The sequence below is a fragment of the Pan troglodytes genome, chromosome 11, assembly GCF_028858775.2.
Source record: "Pan troglodytes isolate AG18354 chromosome 11, NHGRI_mPanTro3-v2.0_pri, whole genome shotgun sequence".
NCBI lineage: Eukaryota > Metazoa > Chordata > Mammalia > Primates > Hominidae > Pan > Pan troglodytes.
In genome coordinates, this window is record NC_072409.2 from 3,561,992 (window position 1) to 3,585,240 (window position 23,249).

At 57.4% G+C, this 23,249-nt stretch overlaps 1 protein-coding gene across 2 annotated transcripts in view; it reads right to left on the reverse strand.

The window, feature by feature from the left end:
- Positions 1-8,037: 8,037 nt before the first annotated feature.
- COL5A1 (collagen type V alpha 1 chain) overlaps positions 8,038-23,249 on the reverse strand; it is a 210,389-nt gene continuing 195,177 nt past the window's right edge. The window contains exons 64-66 of one of the 2 annotated variants that reach the window (XM_016962039.4): positions 21,559-21,627; positions 16,489-16,722; positions 8,038-9,549 (exon numbers count right to left, since the gene is read on the reverse strand). In XM_016962039.4, coding sequence (XP_016817528.1) covers positions 9,403-9,549; positions 16,489-16,722; positions 21,559-21,627 — 450 coding nt within the window. In that variant the 3' untranslated portion in view covers positions 8,038-9,402. Of the gene's footprint in view, positions 9,550-16,488; positions 16,723-21,426; positions 21,496-21,558; positions 21,628-23,249 lie in introns of both variants that reach the window. The other variant, XM_016962040.4, reaches the window with a different exon arrangement.

Here is a 23,249-nt window from a genome sequence, read left to right on the forward strand (position 1 = left end):
TCCTGTGCTTCCTGGGAGGTGTGATATCGTGCTTCCTGGGACGTGTGATACCATGCTTCCTGGGAGGTGTGATCCCACCCTCACTGGGAGGTGTGATCCCGTGCTCCCTGGGAGGTCTGATCCCGTGCTTTCCTGGGAGGTGTGATCCCGTGCTCCCTGGGAGGTCTGATCCCGTGCCTCCTGGGAGGTGTGATATTGTGGTTCCTGGGCGGTAGATATCGTGGTTCCTGGGAGGTGTGATCCCCTGCTCCCTCGGAGGTCTGATCCCATGCTCCCTGGGAGGTCTGATCCCGTGCTTCCTGGCAGGTGTGATCTCGTGCTTCCTGGGAGGTGTGATCCCGTGCTTCCTGGGAGGTGTGATCCCGTGCTTCCTGGGAGGTCTGATCCTGTGTTTCCTGGGAGGTGTGATATCATGGTTCCTGGGAGGTGTGATCCCATGATCCCTGGGAGGTCTGATCCTGTGCTTCCTGGGAGGTGTGACATCATGGTTCCTGGGAGGTATGACATCGTGGTTCCTGGGAGGTGTGATCCTGTGCTTCCTGGAAGGTGTGATCCCGTGCTTCCTGGGAGGTGTGATCCCGTGCTTCCTGGGAGGTGTGATTCCATGCTCACTGGGAGGTGTGATATCGTGGTTCCTGGGAGGTGTGATCCTGTGCTCCCTGGGGGTTCTGATCCTGTGCTTCCTGGGAGGTGTGATATCGTGGTTCCTGGGAGGTGTGATCCTGTGCTCCCTGGGGGGTCTGATCCTGTGCTTCCTGGGAGGTGTGATCTCGTGGTTCCTGGGAGGTGTGATCCTGTGCTCCCTGGGGGGTCTGATCCTGTGCTTCCTGGGAGGTGTGATATCGTGGTTCCTGGGAGGTGTGATATCGTGGTTCCTGGGAGGTGTGATCCTGTGCTCCCTGGGGGGTCTGATCCTGTGCTTCCTGGGAGGTGTGATCTCATGGTTCCTGGGAGGTGTGATCTTGTGGTTCCTGGGAGGTGTGATATCATGGTTCCTGGGAGGTGTGATCCTGTGCTCCCTGGGGGGTCTGATCCTGTGCTTCCTGGGAGGTGTGATATCGTGGTTCCTGGGAGGTGTGATCCTGTGCTCCCTGGGGGGTCTGATCCTGTGCTTCCTGGGAGGTGTGATATCGTGGTTCCTGGGAGGTGTGATATCGTGGTTCCTGGGAGGTGTGATCCTGTGCTCCATGGGGGGTCTGATCCCGTGCTTCCTGGGAGGTGTGATATCATGGTTCCTGGGAGGTGTGATATCGTGGTTCCTGGGAGGTGTGATCCCATGCTTCCTGGGAGGTGTGATATTGTGGTTCCTGGGAGGTGTGATACCGTGGTTCCTGGGAGGTGTGATACCGTGGTTCCTGGGAGGTGTGATATCGTCGTTCCTGGGAGGTGTGATATCATGGTTCCTGGGAGGTGTGATCCTGTGCTCCCTGGGGGGTCTGATCCTGTGCTTCCTGGGAGGTGTGATATCATGGTTCCTGGGAGGTGTGATCTCGTGGTTCCTGGGAGGTGTGATCTCGTGGTTCCTGGGAGGTGTGATCCCATGCTTCCTGGGAGGTGTGATATTGTGGTTCCTGGGAGGTGTGATCCCGTGCTTGCTGGGAGGTGTGATCCTGTGCTTCCTGGGAGGTGTGATCACATGCCTGCTGGTGATAGAGAGGTGCAGCTCCCCATTGGGGAACAACCAGGACCCAGCCCTGGGAGGTGTGGATTCGGGAGGGCCCCGGAGGCCTGCATGAGCTAGTGAGAGCTAGGAGGTGGTGTCCGCACTGGAAGCTGGACCCACACAGAGGGCACATGGGGTAAGCATCAATGAAGTTCCGGGTGTCAGCCAATAGCACCCTCCCAATGGCCCTGGAGCAGTTGCAAAAGCTTCCTGCTCTCCCATCGTCCCCTTCTCCAACCCACTCCCGAATGCAGACGCCCCTGGCCCTCCTGGGTGGCCAGAGCCTGAGGACACTCACTAGGACAGCCCTGGGCAGCTCGAAGGAGCACTTTGGCCTGGCACAAGCCAGCTCCAGGGATGCCCCCACCTTCCTCCACATGCATGGATCGGGTTTCGTCACCAAGACATCTGCAGGACAGGAGCGGGGCCTCTGGCCACATGGCCAGAGTGCCTCCTCCATTCATGGGTCCCATGTGCAAATGGGCAGACAGGAGCTCTGAGCAGCAGATTCCCCGAGGCCACATGGGGCACTGGTGGCATCTGAGCCTGGGTCGCTGAGGCAGCTGTCCTCAGCCTGTTCTCACCAGGCCACAGCTGTCGGGTAAACGTGTGTGCGCGCGTGTGTGCTCCTGCGGCACTGTGGGGGTCATGCCTGTGGCTGAGCATCTCCTGGAATTCTCTCGTCTCACTTTCGACCTCCTCTTCTCAGCAAATCCCATCAACCCATCTTTGAAACACCTGGAGCCAGAGTGTGACCCACTCTCATGGTTCTGCACCACCCCCAGCCTGCGTCTGGGTTACTGCCCCGTGTGGCTTCCCTCCCCATCTCTGCTCAGGCCACACCAGCCCCCTCCCACTTCCCCTTCCTCTCCCCACTCCCTCTGGCCTCTGCCCTGCTGTTCCCTCTCCTGCAAAGCCCTTCCTGCCCGCTGGGCTCCAGGCAGAGAGGACCTTCCCAGTGGCCCTGGTCACCCAGGAGAGCACTTCAATCCCCACCCCACACACACTACACACCCCATACACACAGGCACACACACCACACCCACACACACACTATACAGACACAGCACAAACCACACACACAGGCACACACACTATACACATGCAGCACACACCACACACACAGGCACATTCCCCACAGGCACACACACACATACCATACACACGCCAGCACACACAACACACAGGCACATGCACAAACACCACCCCCACACACAGGCATACACCACACACACACACACCACACACACCACACACACAGGCACCCACACCACATACACAGGCACAGCTCCCCACAGGCACACACACACAGGCACACCACACAGACAGGTACACATACAACACACATACACTTCACATAAACACAAATAGCACATGCAAAATACACCACATAGCACATGCACACACGTGCCATACACACATGCACATCACCCACACACACACACACACCACACACATGCACATTGTCTCCTCCCTGTTACATTCCCTCAGGTCTCATTCCTCTGGGCACACCTCACCCCTGCCTTGTGGGTCTTGGTCAGCCCGTGTCCCCTGGAGTGGCATCTCCTTGAGGGTGGGTTCTCCCCTGCTACTCCTGCCTGGCACACAGCAGGTGGTCAGTGAACTGCCACTGAAGGAATGGGGGAATGAATGGATGAATGAAAGAGTGGATGGATGGATGGATGGACGGATGGATGGATGGATGGACAGATAAATGATGAATAGATGGATGAATGGATGGATGGATGAATGGATGAACAGATGAATGAAAGGGTGAACGAATGTGTGAATGGATGGATGGATGGATAAATGATGAATAGATTAATGGATGAATGGATGAATGAAAGGGTGAATGGATGAATGGATGGATAGATGGATGAATGGATGGATAAATGATGAATAGATGAATGGATGAAAGGGTGAATGGATGGATGGATGAATGGATGGATGAACAGATGAATGAACGGATGTGGTGGCAGAACTCCTTGGGGCCAGTGGGAGGAGGAAGGCAAGGAAGGCAGACTGGGGGCATGCACCCTCCCTCCAGGGTTCCTTCTCCCCAGGAAACTTCCCAGAGCTGTCACCTACAACCCCGAGAAATCGTGGGAGTCCCCTTGCATGACAGGTGCGAGGGGAGTCCCACAATTCTGGGTCACAACTGTGCCATGGCTCAGCCACCGGCCTCCCTGTGACTGAGAAATCAGTTGGATCCCAGCTGTCCTGGGCCCCAGCCAGGCAGGTTGGCTGAGAGCCAGGTGTCTCTATGCACATCTACATAGAAGCCCACCTGTGGCCCACATGGAGGCCACAGTCTGAGGCAGGCTAGGATCTTAGTGGACAAGGGCCCTGGCAGGCAAGGAGGTTCTCTCAGCCCACACCTGGAGCCCAGGGGCCCAGCTTTGCAGGGACAAGGCCTCTTGGCAAAGCCTCTGTGCCCTGCCAAGCTGGTGTGCACACACTTCCCCTCCCGCCTTCCTTCCTCTCAGTCATGCTGAGGACACCCTGAGGGCCCAGAGCACTAGTGCTAGGATAAAGGGGGCTGAGGGACGTCTCTTCCAATACAGGAAGCTTGAATTAATTCCCGCTCCGGAATGTGACAACCTGCTTTCTCTTTCATGGGGACAGACGTTCCCTCATCCAGCAAGGATCAACTCGGCCCTCTGGGAATGCTTAAAACGAAAGGACAGTGATCATCCACTCCTGTTGGGGCATTCCACATGAATCCCACCCTGGGCTCATGAGATGCAGTGAGCTGTGACAGCCCTGGCCTCAGTGCTCCTTCTTTCTCACATGGACACGGTGGGCAGGGAGCCGATCTCATCTCCTCCAAGGCTGAGACTGGGGACCGGCACCCTGTCTTCAGGAGACCCAGCCCAGGCCAGGACATGCTCAGGTGCTCGCTGAGGAATCGCTAGGGCCATGACAGTGGGAGGCAGAGGTGTGGGGGCTGAGCTCAGCTGCTCTGCTCTCATTCCTGGGGACACTCATTGTGAACACTCATGAGGCACCAGGCCCAGTGCCGGTCCTCCAGCCAAGCTTGCAGGCAGGTGCTTTTATCAGCCAGGCTCTAGGGGTGAGGCGAGGTGCACAGAGGAACTAGGGGCGGGCCTCGCTTGCGAGCCTTGGCCTTGGTTGCCTCACTTGGAGGCCAAGTTCACAGTGCTTGCCTCAGATGAAGCTGGCAGGTAGCTGAGCTCTGTGCCTGCAGGCAGCGGGGAGGAGTCGCATTGTAACCCCCTGGACGAGAGTCACTCTGTCTCCAGGGCGCCCCCAGCAGGACCTTGGCTTTCCCCTGGCCCAGCCTCACTTAGCTTGTCCTGGAGCTTGACCCGGGGAAGAGAGGGCCCTCCAGGTTGCCAGCCTCTACCTGGATGGTACATTTAAATGAAATCCCTCTTTCCAGTCATCTCTGGAGCCAGTTGCAAAGGGAGCATCTCCAGAGGCTGCACCCAGGAAGGGGCTGCTGCCCCAGCAGAGCATCTGCCAGTATCTCAGCTCCTGGGAGGCTCCTCCCTTCCCAGGCTTCCCTGCCCACACCCTCAAGGCACTTCATAGGAGGGGGCGGTCCCTGGAGGCTGAGCGGACCTCAAGCCTCCTGCTGCCTGGGATGGTCAAAGGGTCATTGTGAGTCTGAGCCACCGACTCCTCCAGACCAGGCTGGGGCCCCTCTGCAGGATGCCTCTCCGGAGGACAGATCAGCTGCCCACCTGTGCGTTTCTGGCCGCTCCACCAGCAGGCACCACGCCGACTGTCCGCCCACCTGCCTTGCTCTCTCTCCTGTTCTGGATTCGATGGCAAGGACCTTCAGACCCATCAACCTTTGACGACTGCGAGCGTCCATTGCCGGAGTCACTTTCCCAACTCAAATGTATTTATTAGGCGCCATCCTAATCTACTCCAGGATTTTAAGAAAGGGGTGGGCTGCTCAAATTCATGATGACTGAGTTTTGACTGGCGTTTGTCCCTCAAGGCGTCTCTCAATGTGGTCTTTAAACAGTTGATGTTGGGAAACGGTTGCCTCTTCCAACTCTGCGCATCCTTGATTCGTGGGCCGTTTCCTTTCATTCCTGGCTCTTTCCAGAGCTGGTCTGCCACGTGGTACCTTGCCACATGGAATTCAGGCATCCAGCCTGCCCACCATCATTTCATGTCAAGCCTCCTCCCCAAGGGGTGCAAGCTATGAGTTCATAATCTACCTCTGAGCTATCACAGTGATCAAACAACAATTGTACCCAATGTTCTGCCTGTGGATGACATGGGTCAACAGCCTCCCATCCTCTCACAATGGCCCCAGCTTCCCTGGGCAATGCTGCAGACCACCCTTCTGTTGTGAGAGTCACCCCGTCTTTAAGCACCTACACAATTCCGGATCACCTAGGTTACTGGCTCTCCGGCTTGAACGTGCAGCAGAGTTGCTCAGAGGCCTGCTTTCAGATGATTCAGCTCTCCCACAGCATTTGGGCCAGCAGGTCTGGGATGGGGCTCAGGGACTGGCACTTCTAACAAGGTGGTGCCATTGCTGCCATTCCCCGGACCCTGCTGGAGACCCACTGGCCTAGGTTATTCAGCAGAGTAATCAACAGTCCCTGACATCAGTGGCTTTAATAAAACAAAAATGTGCTTCTCCTGCTCCTGCTACCAGTTCTTACAAGCTGGCAGGGGGCTCACTCAGGGAACCTGCTGGTGACGTAGCCCCTCCATGAAACGTGGCTGGTGCTGTGCACGAGGGAACCACACCTTCAGACCGGAAGAGGCGAATGCCATGTGGGCTCAAGGTCATCGGCTGCAACGAGCCCCGTGCCGTCCCCGACCTCTAGCCACAAGGAGCCAGGGAGTCTAATCCTGCTACACAGCTGGAAGGGCAGTGCTGGAGAGCTTCCAGAACATTCTCGCAGGGTGCTGACTGCCAGGAGTGAAGAGTGAGGACAGTACACGGTGGTGTGGACACCCAGCAGTGGCTGAAACTCACTTCTCAGGCTGGTGCCCGGTTACGTTCTAACATCCTCCCAAAGGCACAAAGCTGTCGACGCCAGCCTTGGCCACTCCTGAGGGACAAGCTCCACCTAAGGACAGCCGGGGCCATCCCTTCCTTTCTCTGGGTGGCCAGTGTGGTTATCTCCAGAGCTCCTAGCGTCCTGGGACTGTGTGCAGTCCTGTCTGGGAGGGGCCTGGCCACACTTAAGAAGAGAGTCACTCACATCTGTTTACGGTGGAAACACCCAACTCGATTTATTGAAAAACTATTACAGTTAATTATTCCTTTGTTACACAAGTTTAGAATATTTTAAGATATCCTTTCCTGGGCATTACAGTTAAAACTTACGACATGTCTAGCGGATTTTTTGAAAACGTACAATGTGTCATTTGACATTGTATTTCAAAAGGCCTGAATGTCCTTGAAACTTTATCTTGGGTTTTTTGCTTACCATTTTTCTTTTTGCCAGCATTTGTCCAATTATATATATTGAGAGGAAAAAATAAAATTACACCAGAAGAATTTCTGCAAATATAAGAAGTAATTTTATTGCAATATACTGTGGCTAGAGTGGTCTGGGGAGAACGGGACACATTTTGAAGTTCAGTACAAATTATAACAACTTTGAAGGGACCACAGAGGAAGAAAATGACAGGAGAAAAGGACAAATTGGATGGGATGAGAAATGAAAACAGAATCACATGACCTAGACGCAGTCCACGGGGCTCGCGGGACAGTCCTCGGCTATGGCTTTTCTTTCGAAGAGATGAAGGTGACAGTCATTGGCACATGCTGGCATCCTGGGCTCCAGAGACTCTCCAAGCCAGACTTTTCTTTGGCAAGAGCGAGACTTATTTTCCAGGGAAATTTGGAAAATCCACGCTGGCGGTGTTTTGTTCCTCCTGGGTGGCTTGTTTGTGGCTTCCTAAGCTGGAACTGCATTCTGGTGGTGGTGGGGGTGGGGGACAGCACCAGAGCCCCGCAGGCTCACCCCGAGGGCCCAGCCTGCATTTCCCATGGTAGAAGGAAAAGGCGCTGCACCCGGGCAACTTTTCACAGTGAAGAGATCGCTTTTCCTGGCTGCCCCTCGGGTCCTCCTGCCCACAGACAGCAGCCCCCCGACCTCGATGGCCAGGAAAGGGTTCCCCAAAGGGGACCTCACCCGCCCCGAGCTCTGGAGCCGCTGACGCTCGCATCCAGGACATTTGAGATGGGAATCCAAATCGGCTACTTGGAAAAGACGTGCTGCAGGCAGCCCTGGAGAGACTCATGGAGTTCATTGTACATTACTCCATCTACCGAGGCAGCGCATGGCACGACTGAACGGCTTGGAACAAACACAGAAATTAGCACCACAAACATTCAGGAACCAAATATAATCTGCTATGGTCACACCACAGACAATGCAGGAAGAGGCTTTTTATTGCTTGTGTGTGTTTTCAAATCAAGTAGGCACAACCCAGTCCTCATAACAGCCCTCGGGAGTGGACGCACCGGGGCGGGAGAGCGCAGGAGGGAGCGTGCTTGGCTATCCTGCCCAGTGGAAAGGAAAGTGACGTGCATTGATCTTAGAGTCCTTGGCAACAGACTGTGGAGGCAATAACAGGATAAAGAAAGCAGGGAGAACGAGGCATGGCCAGGGACCCCAGTGCGCCTTCAAGGAGACCTTAAAACAGATAGCACCACAAGAGAGCCACAAGAGAGAAGTGTAAAAAATAAGCACCAATTTTCATTGAGTTATCACCTACAAAAAATGTGGTTTCCCTGCCCTGGACATTCTCCCATCAGGCTCTGCGGGAAGAAAAGCGGAATAAGGAAGCAAATAAAATTAATCCAACCTGTGTTTTAGTTTTAAGTGCATGTAGAAAAAAGAAAATTATCAAATTTTTTCCCTCCCTGTTTAAAAAAAAAAGTCTAGAGCGAATCAAAAACTGTCTGAAAAGGGGCACTGGTACCTGCTTTTCAACGGCAGCATAAATTCTTGCTGCCCCGGGGCAAACTTCCAATTTATTGCACGTTCTTGGCCAGGGCGGGGGTGGGGAGACTTCCTATTTCTAATCAGAACGGTACTGCAACCCAGAATCCATGCCTCGCCCATTCTGTCCGTGGGACTGAGACTGGGTTTCCGTGCATGATTGAAAGCCAGGCACACTTAACATTTATAACAATACAATACAAATATTTACTTAAAACTCACAAAAACATAAGCACCTTTAATCCATCGGGAAGGCACCTGCAGAATGACATTTGGCCTCTAAATGGATCGTGTTGGAGGTTGTTAAAAACGGAGGCTTTGGTGACGGTGGGATGACCTTTACGAGGCTTACCTTGGAACATTTTTTGAAGGTCAGGGGAAATACACATCTTCAAGTTGAATTTAGAAAAAAATATAGTGTCCAAATCTGGCAGTCCCTCCCCCAACCCCTGCGACCTATTCACGAACAGGATGGGTCGGGCGAGCTGGGGGGCTGGAGGCATGGCCCCGCTCCCGGGGCGCGTGGGTGTGGACAGAGCGTGGGGCGGGCCCAGGCGCTGGGGTGCAGCTAGGTCATGTGATTCAGCTCCAGGTGGGGGCGCGGCTCCTTCCCTCTGTTCTCTCCGGGCTGGGGTCCCACACCCCGTGGTGCCGAGGCGTAGATGAAGTCAGGCGGGAGGGGAGGGAGAAGCCTTCACTGTCCAGGATCAGGACGTGCACGGGACACTCACGAACGAATGGCATGCTGAGGTCACGAGGTTGCTCTCGGGAGCCTGGGCTCGGCGGCTCCTAGCCCATGAAGCAAGCCGGCCCCACTTCAAATCCAAATTTCTGTGACGCTTCACCGAAGTCATTGAACATGATGTCCACGATGGGCACCTGCTCCACTTTGGGGGTGTCTATCTCCAGAACCGTCTTCTGGTAGCCTTTCTTGGTCTGGGGAAGAGGGAGACAGATGGCCGGTGGTTAAGAACAGTGGGGGATCTTGGGGTTTACCAATCACCCCCCACAATCTGGCTCCAAAACCCAGGCTGGTGTCCTGTCTCCTACCCAGGGCTGCGCTTGCCCGGGCAAGTTTTGGAGGAAATATGGCTGATCAGAGCATGCATTTAACCCCGGTGGATGTCCCAAGAGTCCCCCTGCACAGGTCGGAGGTGGGGTGGTGTGGGCATCAGCGAGGCGACAGGACCCTCCCAAGGCTTCAGGGGTGGCTGAGGCACACACAGGATTGAAGCTGATCAGCCTTCCCACCGTGCCCAGTCCAGACTCCTTGTGATGCCCCAGGTATTCACTTCCAGGCAGGCCCCCCAGGACCCAGGGCCAGCTACAGAACAAGCAGGGCACGCTGGAAAATCAAACGGGGGCTCCGGGTTCGCAAAGGAAGGAGTCCGAGGCAGCACCGGCAGAGCCTTGAGCCAAGTAAGACCCCCCTACGACCACCTGCCACACACTGCCTTAGGCACTGGTCTGGGTCTTCACCTCCACAAGTATGGGAAGGGGTGGGGACCTTCCACACCATCTGGTCTAGAGGAGTCTTAGGTAAACTGAGGCACAGAGGGCAGGGGTAGCGCAATGAACCTGGCCTGCAGGATGAGTCAGCACCCATCCCTTGCTCAAAACAGCACAACCCTGGGCGCTGGGATGTGGGATGGAAGCCTAGGAGAGGCCGCCTCCCTCCCAGAACACAGGCAGCGCAGGTGTGTGATTCTTTGGTCCCTCCCCAAAGCCACCCAAATATAACTCCCAGTGTTCTTTATAACTGAGGCTGAGCTGGCCCTGCTGTCCCGTCAACTTCCCCCCAGACAAGAGCCCTGGAGGCCGCACCTTTCCCGCAAACCAGGAGCCTGCAAACGCATCCTGGGCAGATGGCTTTTGCCACCTCAGACCCAGACCGGATTTACAGTCGCAGCTGGATCTGGGCCTGGGAAGGATCTCCTTCCACTGCCCCATCCCCAAAAGAAATGATCAGATAAGCAAGTAGGGGCCAGCCAGGGTTCCCTCCCGGATGGGAGGCAGTGACCCCAGGATGCAGCCCTGCAGAGGGCCCAGCACAGGCTCCCAGGCCGGAGATTCGGATAGCAGACAGCAGCTCCAGCTCTCCCGGTATTCTGCTCCCTGACCTACGGGGAGGGCGTGGCCTTGAAGGGCCTTATTCTCCCTGACTATGATCTTAATGTTCCCGTTCCCAAGGATGGTATTAGGAGGTGGGGCCGTTCGATGGGAGCTGAGGAGGTCCTGAGGGTGGAACCCCATGAGTGGTATTAGTGCCCCTATAAAAGAGGCACCCGAGAGACTCTACCCTGTGAGGGTGTAGTGAGAAGCTGCTATCTGCAGCCCAGAGGGGAGCTCACCAGAGCCTGCCTTGCCGGCAACCTGCTCACAGACTTCCAGCCTCCAGAACTGTGGGCGACAAATTTCTGTTGCTTATGAGCCACGCAGCTGGCGAGATTTGTCGTGGCAGCGAATGGACCTAAGACAGACCCTGAGCTAGAGCCAGCCAGCTGCACCTCTCCCAGGCTTCTGACCCTCGGACATGGGGTGACGTAACAAACATCTGTGGTTTTAAGCTGCTGAATTTGGGGGGCTAGTTGATTACAAGCAATGGATAACCGATACGCTTTCTGTGACTCAGTTTCCTCAGCTGGAAAATGGGCATGCTCACATCACAGAGGCGCTGTGAGAAGGAACGAAGCTCACCTCCCTGCATGCGTTCCTGCTATTATCCATGAGAGTCCCTAACTTCACCTCCTAATGTCCACTTCTCCCCTGACCCTGCCCTTCTCACAACCCTGCCTTGATAGGAACACCTTTCTCTCACTGCAGCTGGCTCAGCCTGGAATGATTTTCAAGTTGGGATTGAACTTCAGAGAGAACGCGAGTTCTCAGGGAGCTTGTTAACCCCCTACAGCTCTGACCCCTGCCCAGAGAGGCTGACTCCGTCTGGCTGGGGTGGGACTCAGAATCTGCATTTTAAAAAATGGGTGTCTCAGACAATTCTGATAGGCATGGTCATGACTGGCCTTTGAGAAACGCTGTCCTAAAGGACCTCGCCATGGGGCACCCCCGGACTTGACAGCAAAACACACAGTTCCACAGAATGCCGAGTGTGGGGCAGATGGCACCCTGTGGCCAGCTCAGCCCTGCAGAACACAGCTGGGATGCTGCTGTCCCACAAGCCCGCCTGGGGGTGGCCACAGCTCTCCTGTGGAACGGAGGGCAGGGGCCAGTTGCAGCTCTGCGGTGGCTGGGAAGGATAGGTGGGCAGCGGGGCTGGACACAGGATATTCAATGAGAGGTGGCCATCCACACCCTCCAGGAGTGAAGCCCTGAGGGTACCAACCTCCTCACCCTCCCCACCGGCGAGGAGCCAGAGACCACCCTGCCTGCCTCTCCTCCGGCCTCTGCTCCCTCGCCCAGTCCCACCCAGGGAGTGCAGTGAGATGGCTGGGCCTGGCTTCACTGGGCCACTGCAAGGTGGCGCTGTCCTGGGGAGCCAAGTGAGCTCGGCGACAGGTCAGCAAGCCAGCAGGGCGCTGCCCGGCCTTTCTCGTCCACCCCTGGGAGGTTGGGCAAGCAGTTCATCTCAGCAGTGGCGTCGGTCACAGCCCTTCTCAGCGATGGCACCAGTCTCTCCCCAGAGGGACGGGCAGCATTTGCTGAGCTGTCGGGTGATTTCATGGGATTTATGGGACCCCTCTGCTCCAATTATCAGAGTGCTTAGAGAGGGGTGTATTTAAAGTAGGCCGCTGCGAGCCGCTCTGTTACCCCGTTATTCCAGGGGCATAAATAAGCATTACAGGCCAGAACGGCCCCCCGGAGGCGCCGAAAGCTGCACAAACACCAGGATTTATGCGGCGGGGTGCCTGGGCCCTCTTGCAGGTGATTTGTGCCTCTCCACTGGGCCCGCTCAGCGGCCCCGTCAATCAGGCGCCCCAGCCAAATGACGCCCGCGTTGGAATTCCAATTTCTTCGGCCGTTATTACAATATGAATCATGCAGACCTCCGGGGGCTGAGGCAGGGCTTTTGCCGCTGGCCCGAGTTCGAGGCATCAGGGCCTCCTGCAGCAGCCTCCGTAATTAAATTAGAGGGTTGTGACTTCTCAAATTGTGGTTGGGCTTGTCAGGGACTGGGGTCAGCAGGGCACCTGCGAGTCCGGGCCAGCGTCCCTGCATGCCACCCCCATGGCCGCCCCGCACCCCAGCTCCACACTGCTGCCACTGCCCACCTTTCCACCCAAACCACCTGTCCAGCCTGGCCACAGAGCCTGCCCCTGCCATCTGGGGTTAGGCAGTTTTGGGCCATTCTCTCTCCATCTTTTCAAAGTCAGAATCTTTGCTTTCCAGAAGTAGAACGGCCCTGGGGAGGGGGCTGCTTCTCCTCTCCCTGCCCAGAGTGCAGTCTGGGTATCCCCGTGATCCCAATCCCTCCTCTGCACGCAGAGACACTTCCAAGGACAGTTGTGGAACTCAGGAACGCCTGCCATGGGGAAGGGGCGAGAGAGTGAGCCAGGGTCTCCTTTTGGGGTGGCACTTGCAGCACTGGGCGGCTAACCAGACCCATGCTGCTGACTGCCTGAGAAGGTGGCACGGTCTGGACAGCAGCTGCACTTGGTTCTCGGCTTTGAGGGTCCTGATCTCGCCCCAGAAGTGCCAGCTTCTTTGGGTTCCATGGGAGACAGGAAGGAGCAGGTCCTCTTTGCCCTTGCAGCAGGTGAACCCTCTGCGCTCCCTTCAGACCTTAGTTCTGTGTGTAGAAGGGTGCTTCTCCATGGGGGAGATTTTGCCCCTGGGAGATGTGTCTGGAGACATTCTGGGTTGCCATCACTCGATAGGGGGCTCCTACTGGCATCTAGTGGGTGAAGGCCGAGAATGCCAAATAGCCTGCAGTCCCCCATCAGAGAGCCGTCGAGCCTTGATGTCAGAAGGCTTGGGCTGGGAAACTGCTCTTGAACCCGGTTCCCTCTGCATGGCTGACGGGACCAGAACCAGGAGGCGATGGGCGGATAGTACAAATAGACTTGAGCCCAGTTCTCGGAAGAGCTTCCTCATCCTGAGACTCTGCAACCATGGCCTGGGCTGTCTCAGGAGGTAGTGAGATCACTGTCAACTGAGGTATTCAAGGTGCAGCTATGCCAGGAAGGGGCTATGGTGAGAAGAATGCTGCAGTGGGAATTAGGAGCCTCAGCTCTGTCACACCTGGAGACCTTGGGCGAGTCGCCGTAACTCTCTGGGCCTCAGGTTTTGTGTATGTAGAAAGAAGGGAACACTTGTATTGGTGGTTTGCATTCGGACGTGGGGAGTGTTTCTGGAGGCGTTTGGCACACCCGAGACTGGCAAAGTGGAATGTCTTGCAAACCAATGGCCACACTTCCCCAGATGCCAACAGCACACCCTCATCACCGGGAGACACTGGGCTGAGCAAGAGCCCTCTCTGCTTGTGGAATTTAAATGATCCCAGCTTGACCCTATCCCAGGACGCAGGCGGAGCCAGGAAGTCAGGTTCTGAGTCAGAAAGCATTGCCGAAGACTTCTGGGACCTCACAGAAGTGGGCTTTGCTGATGGAATGAGTAGGGGCAGGAGCTTCAAGAGGAACTGGGATGGAAGAAGTTGGATCTTCCAGGAAGGTCTTAAAAGCAGCAGAAGCCTCTCTTAGCCAGATTAGGGAGCGGGGGTCTGGCCTGCCCTTTAACCTCCAAGGGTCCTTTGTGGGATCCATCTTTCTAGCATTGTCTTCCAGGGAACATTCCCCTCTCTGGAAAGCTGTTCCTCTCCCTTTATCAGACAACACCCACTGGGCCAACTAGTTTCCCTTTTTGCCATGGAAGCCAGGAAACTCAAAGCCAAACTCAGGAGGCTGTCCCTCCAGGTCCTGCCTCGCCTTTACAGGGTTCCTGATTTCTCTTCACCTCCATGTTTACTGTCTTACATTTGTGGTCCATGTTATCTAAAAATATTCACAGGAACTGGCTGCTCATCCAGGGCTTGCAGTGCGTCAGACACGATTCCGAGCTCTAAAGGCATGGTTTGACGTGCTCCCCAGAAAGCCCTGTGAGGCAGGTGCTATGTTATCCTCATCTGGGGAGGACGGGTAAGGTCCCTGGCATTTTTAAATGCCTCTTTCCAGGGATCTGGATCCATCAACCTTACACAGGGATGAGTTCTGCATATTCCACAGTCAGATCCGAAGTACTGACCCCAACCAATCGCAGAAGGCAGTAGCAGCCGGGAGGAGAGGTGAGCACTCCTGGTGAGGGCGGCCCCCTCTGAGCACGGCCTGGCCGCGGGATGGCCCTGGGAGACACAGCTTTAACCCTCAGTGCAGCCCTTGGGCAGCAGAGAAAAGGAGCTGAGCGTCCTATGGGTGAGGGCCAGGTGCTCCGCGGCGATGCTGGGCAGGGGGAGGCGGGATTGGAACCCAGGTCCACTCTGCTCCCAGGGCTACAGACAGGCCTTGCACTCTCAGTCGGCACCACCCTCTGGCTTTCCTGCCTGCCCGGGCCTCACACTGAGGACCCAACCGTGTTGCTCAGAGGAGGGCACCCTGCAGGGCCGGCCCTAACGCCAGCCCCGTTCCCCTCAGGAGCTGGCCTGGGCCGGTGCCATGGCTTGGACCTTCGTCCCTTCCAAATCTCACGTTGAAATGTGGTCCCAGTGTTGGAGGTGGGCCTGGTGGGAGGCGTCTGGGTCACGGGGCTTGGTGCTGCCGTCGGGGTAATGAGTGAGTTCTCACTCTACTAGTTCCCATGAGAGCTGATTGTTAAAAAGGGCCTGGCACCCCCTCGCTTCCTCTCTCCTGTGCCTTCCACACACTGGCCCCTTCACCTTCCCGAGAAAGCAGCCTGGGGCCATCACTGGACGCAGATGCTGGCACCACACAACGCTTCCTGGACAGCCTGCAGAGCTGGGAGCTGAGTAAACCGCTTCCCGTTTACCCGGCCTCAGGCATTCCTTTCTACAAACACAAAAGGACCGAGGCGCTAAGGGGTGCTTTCCGCAGGTCTCTCAAGAATAAGCGGTGGAGAGAACAGGCTCCAATGTCAGTGACAGGAAGACCCACAGGCTGGACTTCTCAGCGATTCCCACCTCCAGCCTCTAAAAGGCCACACGAGGGGGACATGTCTGAGGCTCCCGCAGGCCTGGGCTCTTGGGGCACAGCTGCACCCTAAACACCTCCAGGACACGCGGGCACATCCCAGCCCTGTGCGATGGCCCTGGCAGTCTCGAGGGGACCTTAGCGGAGGTGAGCCCAGCTCACTGAGTAGGGAGGGGAAAGGCGTGCATGTGGAAAGGCCCATGGGTATGAGCGCCAATACCAGCCCTGACTGCCCGTGAGGTCTCAGCAAGCCTCCCGCCGCTCAGGCCTCCGTTTCCTTGTCTGGGACCAGAACAGCTCTCCCCACATGGAGAGGGCCCATGGGCCGGGCTGTCCGGAGAGCTGGCAACTGTCTGCAGTGTTTCCAGACGGCCGTGCTCTCGGGAACAGGCCCAGCTTAGTTCTGGCCACTCCCAGAAGAGCCCTGTCCAAGGAGAGGGAGGCTCCCAGCTCCAAACTGGAACCACAACGGTTCCTCCATTCCTCACTCCACGCCACAGCCCTGGATGGGGCGAGGGACCCACGCCCCTGGCTTTTCCGGCCAGGTCTCAGATTTCCCATCCTAACCCACAGAACTCTCCCAAGTTCCCGGAGCTCCAGCTGCATAGGCCTGGGATTCCTAGTCTCCCTGCAACTGTGGGGCTGCCTGGGGCGGGAGTCTGGTCCGGGGCCCTCGCTGCCCTCTGGCAGGCATCTTGGGGAGAGGTAAACCCGTGCTGAGTGAGGAGCGAGCCCCACGGAGGCGTGAGCAGGGGTGCAGGGGGCGGTGCAGGATACTCACAGCACAGCCGTCCACCAGGGCGCGGATGTAGGGGTTGTTGTCATAGGACATCTCCTCGTCGTTGGAGCCCAGGAAGCGGAGGGCCTTGTCGTAGCTGCCTGTGGCTGCGTCCTGCCAGGCCACTGACTGGTAGCAGTGGTAGGTGACGTTCTGGTGGGCAGAGGCGCTCAACAGCCGCAGGAAGGTCATCTGTACCACACCCACAGGGTTGCCCTCGGCGTCCACATAGGAGAGCTGGGGGGACAGGAGGGTTGGGGCTCAGCAGGGTGGGGACACACACAGCAACAAAGCCCCACGTCCGCACTGCCCTGGGCTTCACTCACACTGTGGTCTTCTTGGGGGCACTACCTGGAAATGCACTGTACCCACAGACCCCGCCGAGGCCAGCGCACATGGGCTCTCTTGGGTGTTCCCAGGAACAAAGGGAACCATGCCTCATGTCCTTCAGGGCCTTAAATAATCCACCCACTCCTCTTGGCTTGTGCTTATCCTTCAGGGCTCGGCACCTGTGCTGCCTCCTCCAGGAAGCCTACCCAGAATAGATGCTCCTGCACCTACTCTGTGGCTGCCCTCCCCAACCTTAGTTTGTCACAGTGTCTGTCTTCCCTAGCAGACTATAAGCTCAGAGAGGGCAGGATGGCATCCTTCTTGCTCGTTACTGGCCGTGGTACCCGCCCCATGGCTGCCCAGTGTGCACTTGATAAAGCTTTGCCGCATGGTGAAAGGCAGCCAGTGTCTCCTGGGCCAGCACCCACTGCAGTGCCAGCTGCAGCTGCTCTCCCTGCACGTCCACCCACAGTTCTTCTCCCCTTCTGCCACCTGGGTGCCTCCATCCCAGATGGTGATCTGGGTCTGCCAGGTTTGTATGTGTTGAGTGAACAGAGAACCATTCTCAAAAATATGGCTTGCATGAAGACCTGCCTCTCATTCCTGAAACGCAGAGCTCTGTACCCGATCGCTGGGTCGGGGCACCTGGAGCAGCAGGCGAGCCCTGGTTTCCCCTGAGTAGAGGGGTGCAGGGCCAGAGAGGGGCATTAGGTTCCCTGGGGGTGAGAGGAGGAGGTCTTAGAGCCCCCCTCCCAGCTGCACCACACTTCTCCCTGAGCCCTGGACAGCAGGTGTCCTCCTTCTGCCCCTGAGCCACTGCACGGCTCCTCCCTCTGCCTGGGACACTCCCCACCTGGCAGGAGGTGCCCCCACTGCTGTCCTTTGGGTCACAGCCCAGACCACTGCTCCTAGGGAAGGCTCCTCCCCACCTCCAGCCTCTAGGGCTGGCTTAGGGACCCTGATCTGTATCCCAGCCCTCCCTACGTCCCTCCACTCCAGCTCTGGCCCCCTGTCCCTATCATCATGCCCCAACACCAGCAAAGGAAGGTGCTCACAAGATTATGTGAACAAACGACCATCTGCTGGGTGCCCAGGATGTACAAGGCCCTGGCCAGGGAGACTATGAGCAGCTGGAGCCATGGGGCACAAGGCCTCGGGGAGTGAGCGGGCCAGCTGTAGTGAGGTGCTCAGGGGAGGCGAGCCTGAGGGAGGGTCAGGGCTGTGCAGATGGCTGGGGTGACCGGGGACCCTCCTGGAGGCACAGGGGTCCCGGATGATGTCTGGCATAGCCACTCAAGAAAGACCACTCCTCCCCTTCCCAGAAGCGTCTCCTCAGGGCAGCGAGCAGGCTTCCTGAGACAGGAGTGGCTCCATCTGCCTGCCTTGCCTGTGCCAAAGGTCAGCCCGGGACTCTGATGACACTGATCCTCCCTGAAAGCCCTCCCAGTCTCTGCACAAATCCAGGGAAGGCATCAGAGAAGGACAATGTGCAGCTTCTTAGGTGGCCTCTCCAGCATCACTAGCTGGGTATCCAGGACTGGGCTGCTCAGCTCCACCAGGTGCAAGGCCCGTGCAGGGCATCCTGAGCCATGACGCATCTCACTTTTGCATCTCTGTTGCAAACTCAAGGTTTCTGAAAAACCTGACACTTCCAGGGGACATCGATGCATCTTAGCTCCCCGAAATGAAGCACACATCTCACTTGGCCTAGGCAGGACCTTGAAGGACCCTCTCTGCAGGGAAGGCCTGGCTGGGCAGGGCAGCCTGTCCTGTTTGCAGCATCAGGGAATGAAGCAGGCTAAAGCCAGCACCTGAGACCTGCTCTGCCCACTCCTATGCAACCGCTGCCTCGTGGTGGTGTGTTTTGGACCCTGCCTCTGGCCTGCTCCGAAAGAGCCCCATTGAACACAGGAAGGAAACTGACTTCAGTATTGCCAAGAGTGTTTGGGCACCGGGAGTGGGAAGAGGGTGAACACACTGCAGGACCCACTTTTTCAACAGATGCCACTAGAAAGAGCCCAAAGTGAGCAGCTGGCCTGGGGCCTGGGCCTTCCCAGGGGCGAGGGAACACGCTGCAGCCCCAGGGCTATCGGCGAACTCCACGCTTTCGGACGCAGCCACGAGAACCTTACAGGCAAACCTTGAGGAGGAAAAGTGAATACCAACCGACAGGCTGGGCCGTCCGGCGCTCCTTCTGGGAGGGAACATGACTGACTCGAGGAAGGGTGTGCACCACAGGGAGCGGCGGTGGGCAGCACCGGACACAGAAGGACCTGAAGCCCCCAGTGCCCATGGGGCAGCAGGGGAGCCCGGGGCATGGGGCACGCTGCCCTGCATTGGAACCCCAGGGTCCCACGGTGAGGCCCTGCTCTCCTGGTGGGAGGGATTCTCTGCAGTATTCTCTCAGTATGGTGCAGCGTGGGTAGCCCTGCCCAGATAAAATTCCCATTTCTGGTTTTTTCTTTCTTTTGTTGTTTTTTTTTTTTTTTTTTTTGGAGACGGAGTCTCACTCTGTCCCCCAGGATGGAGTGCAGTGGCACGATCTCAGCTCACTGCAACCTCTGCCTCCTGGGTTCAAGAGATTCTCCTGCCTCAGCTTCCCGAGTAGCTGGAATTACAGGCGCACACCACTATGCCCAGCTAATTTTTGTATTTTTAGTAGAGATGGGGTTTTGCCACGTTGGCCAGGCTGGTCTTAAACTCCTGACCTCAGGTGATCCATCCGCCTCAGCCTCCCAAAGTGCTGGGATTATAAGCATGAGCCCCTGCACCTGGCTGAAAAATCTGGGTATCTTTGAGAGGCCCCCATCTACCTCTTGTCCACGTATGCTATTCACAGAGCTAGAAATAAGGCCGTGGAAAGATCCTAAAGTAAGCTGATGTGTTCCCTGGGTCGTCCCTTCACTCCAACCTTCATCAACTCTCTGTGGAACAGGATGAGAGGTGGAAATGGGCTACTCGGGCTGAAGGCTGCAAATGAGGTTTCACAGCCATTTCCTCCAAGCGAGGAAAATAGGCTCTTTCTGCTTTTCCCATTTTGGAGGATGCTGTGAGAGGCTCTTTTTGGAGGCTGAGAGCTGTCATTGCGGGGAGAGGGCAGTGCCAAGCGCAGGCGGTAACTACCCGCAAGACTGCAGAATGGACCCTGCCACCTCGGCCCCCAGCAGCTTCACCCCCAGGGCCCCTTCCCTGCCTGATCCCACACACCAGCATCCCCTACGCTCTGTCCCTCCGGGCCAAGCAGCCCTGGTCCCGGGCCCTCCCCGTCCCCGGGTGTTTCAGGTCCTTCTGTATGCCAGCAGCTCTTTTTGGAACACAGTGCAGAGGAGGCGGGGAAAAGGAAAAGCAGGCGAGGAAAGGAGGAGAGGACTGCAAGTCCACAGCAAACCACAAAACAGGAAGCCTCCAGAAACACAGCCACGGTGAGCACAGACCCTCGGAGTGTCTGCAAAGGAGCTGGTATATGATTTGAAACCAACAACAATGAGGGCACGAGAGATGAATAATCAGCCATGAATGCCTTCAGGTTATGAGACGAGGGGCTTCAGAGGTGCAGACAGGGCAAAGGCGGCTCAGGGCCAGTGCTCTGAGTCCTCGGGGAAAGTATGACCTCTGTGTCCACCCAGGGAGGCTGGGGCTGGTGACAGGGTGCAGCAAACCATGGCAAGTGGTCAGGCTACAAGCCGCAGAACCCACGGGCTGGCTTCTGAGAGAGCAAGGCCCTCCTTTGAGGACCACCTGGGAGTGGGGCCACTAGATCCCAAGAAGGGAGGGAAAGGAGAATCTGGGCCATAAATGACACCCGGAACCCGTCTTGTGTTCTGGAACCTTGGTCCTTTAACTTGCTGGGAGAAAAGACAGAACTCTGCTCTTCATTCCAGGAAAGGGCCCAAATCAAACTCCGGTGGGGTTCCTAGGGGCACTCCACGCGGTAGAAGCAGCCACTGTCCTCACATCAATGTGTCCAAACTGGCTCTTGGGCACTACACCGGCCAGAAGAACCTCCTATGTGGTTCTTTCCTGGGAGGCCAATGTCGTTTCCTTTCAGGGATGGATTCTGTAAGACTCGATCCTCAAAAGTGAAAACGTGACTCGTACAGTGGTGTGCAGTGTAACTGGGAATCTGCAGCCCGGTGGGCAGAGAGACAGCCCTCAGCCCTGAGCAGCTGGGGAGAGGGGATCCCTGGTGCAGGTCCTAGAAGGAGCTCTGAATGGCTTAAGTGGTCTGGGATCCGTGTCCTCTGCCCTGCCATCAGACACAGTGAAAGCGCTCCTGCTTCTGGAGCGTCTGACCTCGGTGCCCAGGTGCCTGGGGCTGCACCGTCTGTGGGCAGAGGATCAGCTCAGGCTGGGGCCCACACCCAGCTCTGCGCGCCCTACACAGAAACGGAAAACCATCTGCCTACTCCAGGCAGAAACACACTCTTGTCGGGGTGGCGGGGGCTGGGGAGAGGACTCCACACCTAGCTGAGTCTTGCTGTCACGTGATGTGGAGCGGTTTGGCAAGAGTGGTGTGGCACACATGGCAGCGATGGGTGCCATGCAGAGCCGCGAGCCAGCCGTGCCGCAAGCAGGCAGTGCCGAGGTGGCCAGGCCAAGGTGGCCACTTACCAGGGACCCCCGCTTGTACTGACTATACCAGGTGGAAGGCTGCTCTTTGGGCCAGCGGGCCATTTTACTCTGTAAGATACGAGATGGGTGGGTTTAAAGTGACAACCGCAAAGACGCCAGAGGCCACCTTACCAGTTTCCCACGCTTGAATTCACTGAACCAGGAGCCCGGGTTTTCTTTGGGCCAAGAAGTGATTCTGGCCTAAACGTGCAGCGGGGAGGTGGGGAGGGAGAGAAACAGAACAAAAGGGTTACTTCTCCGGCCTCCAGAGCAAGGCCCCAGGCTCTCCCCGGCCCCCGCGCCTGCATCCTCACGCCGGGGGGCTGCAGGGAGGACCCACTGAGCGCCTTCAGTGCAGCCTGAGGGCCCCGGCCCTTTTGGGGAGACTGGAGGTCACAGGGGGATGAGCCTGGCCTGGACCTTGAGGGAGACTGGAGGCCACGTGAGGAGCCTGGCCCCAGCCCTTGGGGAGACTGAAGGCCATGTGAGGATGAGCCTGGCCGGGGCCCTCAGGGGGACTGGAGGCCATGTGAGGAGCCTGGCTGGGGCTCTCGGGGAGACTGGAGGCCGCGTGAGGATGAGCCTGGCCTTGGCCCTCAGGGAGGCCACATGAGGAGCCTGGCTGGGGCCCTCGGGGAGACTGGAGGCTGCATGAGGAGCCTGGCCTTGGCCCTCAGGGAGGCCACATGAGGAGCCTGGCTGGGGCCCTCGGGGAGACTGGAGGCTGCATGAGGAGCCTGGCCTTGGCCCTCAGGGAGGCCACAGGAGGAGCCTGGCTGGGGCCCTCGGGGAGACTGGAGGCTGCATGAGGAGCCCAGCCCCAGCTGTTAGGGAGACTGGAGACCGTGTGAGGAGCCCGGCCCTCGGGGAGACTGGAGGCCACGTGAGGAGCCCGGCCCCGGCCCTCGGGGAGACTGGAGGCCGCGTGAGGATGAGCCTGGCCTCGGCCCTCAGGGAGACTGGAGGCCACGTGAGGAGCCCGGCCCTTAGGGAGACCGGAGGCCGTGTGAGGAGCCCGGCCTGGGTCCTCGGGGAGACTGGAGTCCGCGTGAGGAGCCTGGCCCTCGGGGAGACTGGAGGCCACGTGAGGATGAGCCTGGCCCCGGCCCTCGGGGAGACTGGAGGTCACAGGAGAATGAGCCCAGCCCAGGCCCTTGCAGGGATGAGCCTGGCCTGGGCCTTGAGGGAGACTGGAGGCCACGTGAGGAGCCTGGCCCCAGCCCTTGGGGAGACTGAAGGCCGTGTGAGGATAAGCCTGGCCAGGGCCCTCAGGGAGACAGGAGGCCATGTGAGGAGCCTGGCCCCAGCCCTCCAGCCCCTGCTGCTGCCCAGGAAGGGTGCGCTCTGCCTGTCGTTTTGCATGTTAGGCCCCAGGCCAGCGCCTGGTGCTCAGTCACTGCTGGAAACACTCACTGAGGGAGGGAATGAACGAATGAATGAATGAATGAATGACGGACCAAGGGAATGGTAATAAAAGGCAGCATTTACTGCAGGCGAGGGGTGGGGCATCCTCATCCCATCCTCACAGCCTTGCCTGGCTGCTGCGGCACCAGACTGCGTGCGTGTGTGTGCGTGCGTGCATGGTGTGGGGGGTATGTCTGTGTGGTACGCATCTGTGTGTGTGATGAGTGGTGTGTATCTGTGTATGCTGTGTGTGTGGTATAATGTGTGGTCTGTGTGTGATGTGTGGTGTGTGTGTGTAGTGTGTTATGGGTGTATCTGTGTGATGTGTATCTGTGTGTAATGTCTGTGTATGGTGTGTATGTGTGTGATGTGTGGTATGTATCATGTGCGTGGTGTATATGTGGTGTGTATCTCTGGTG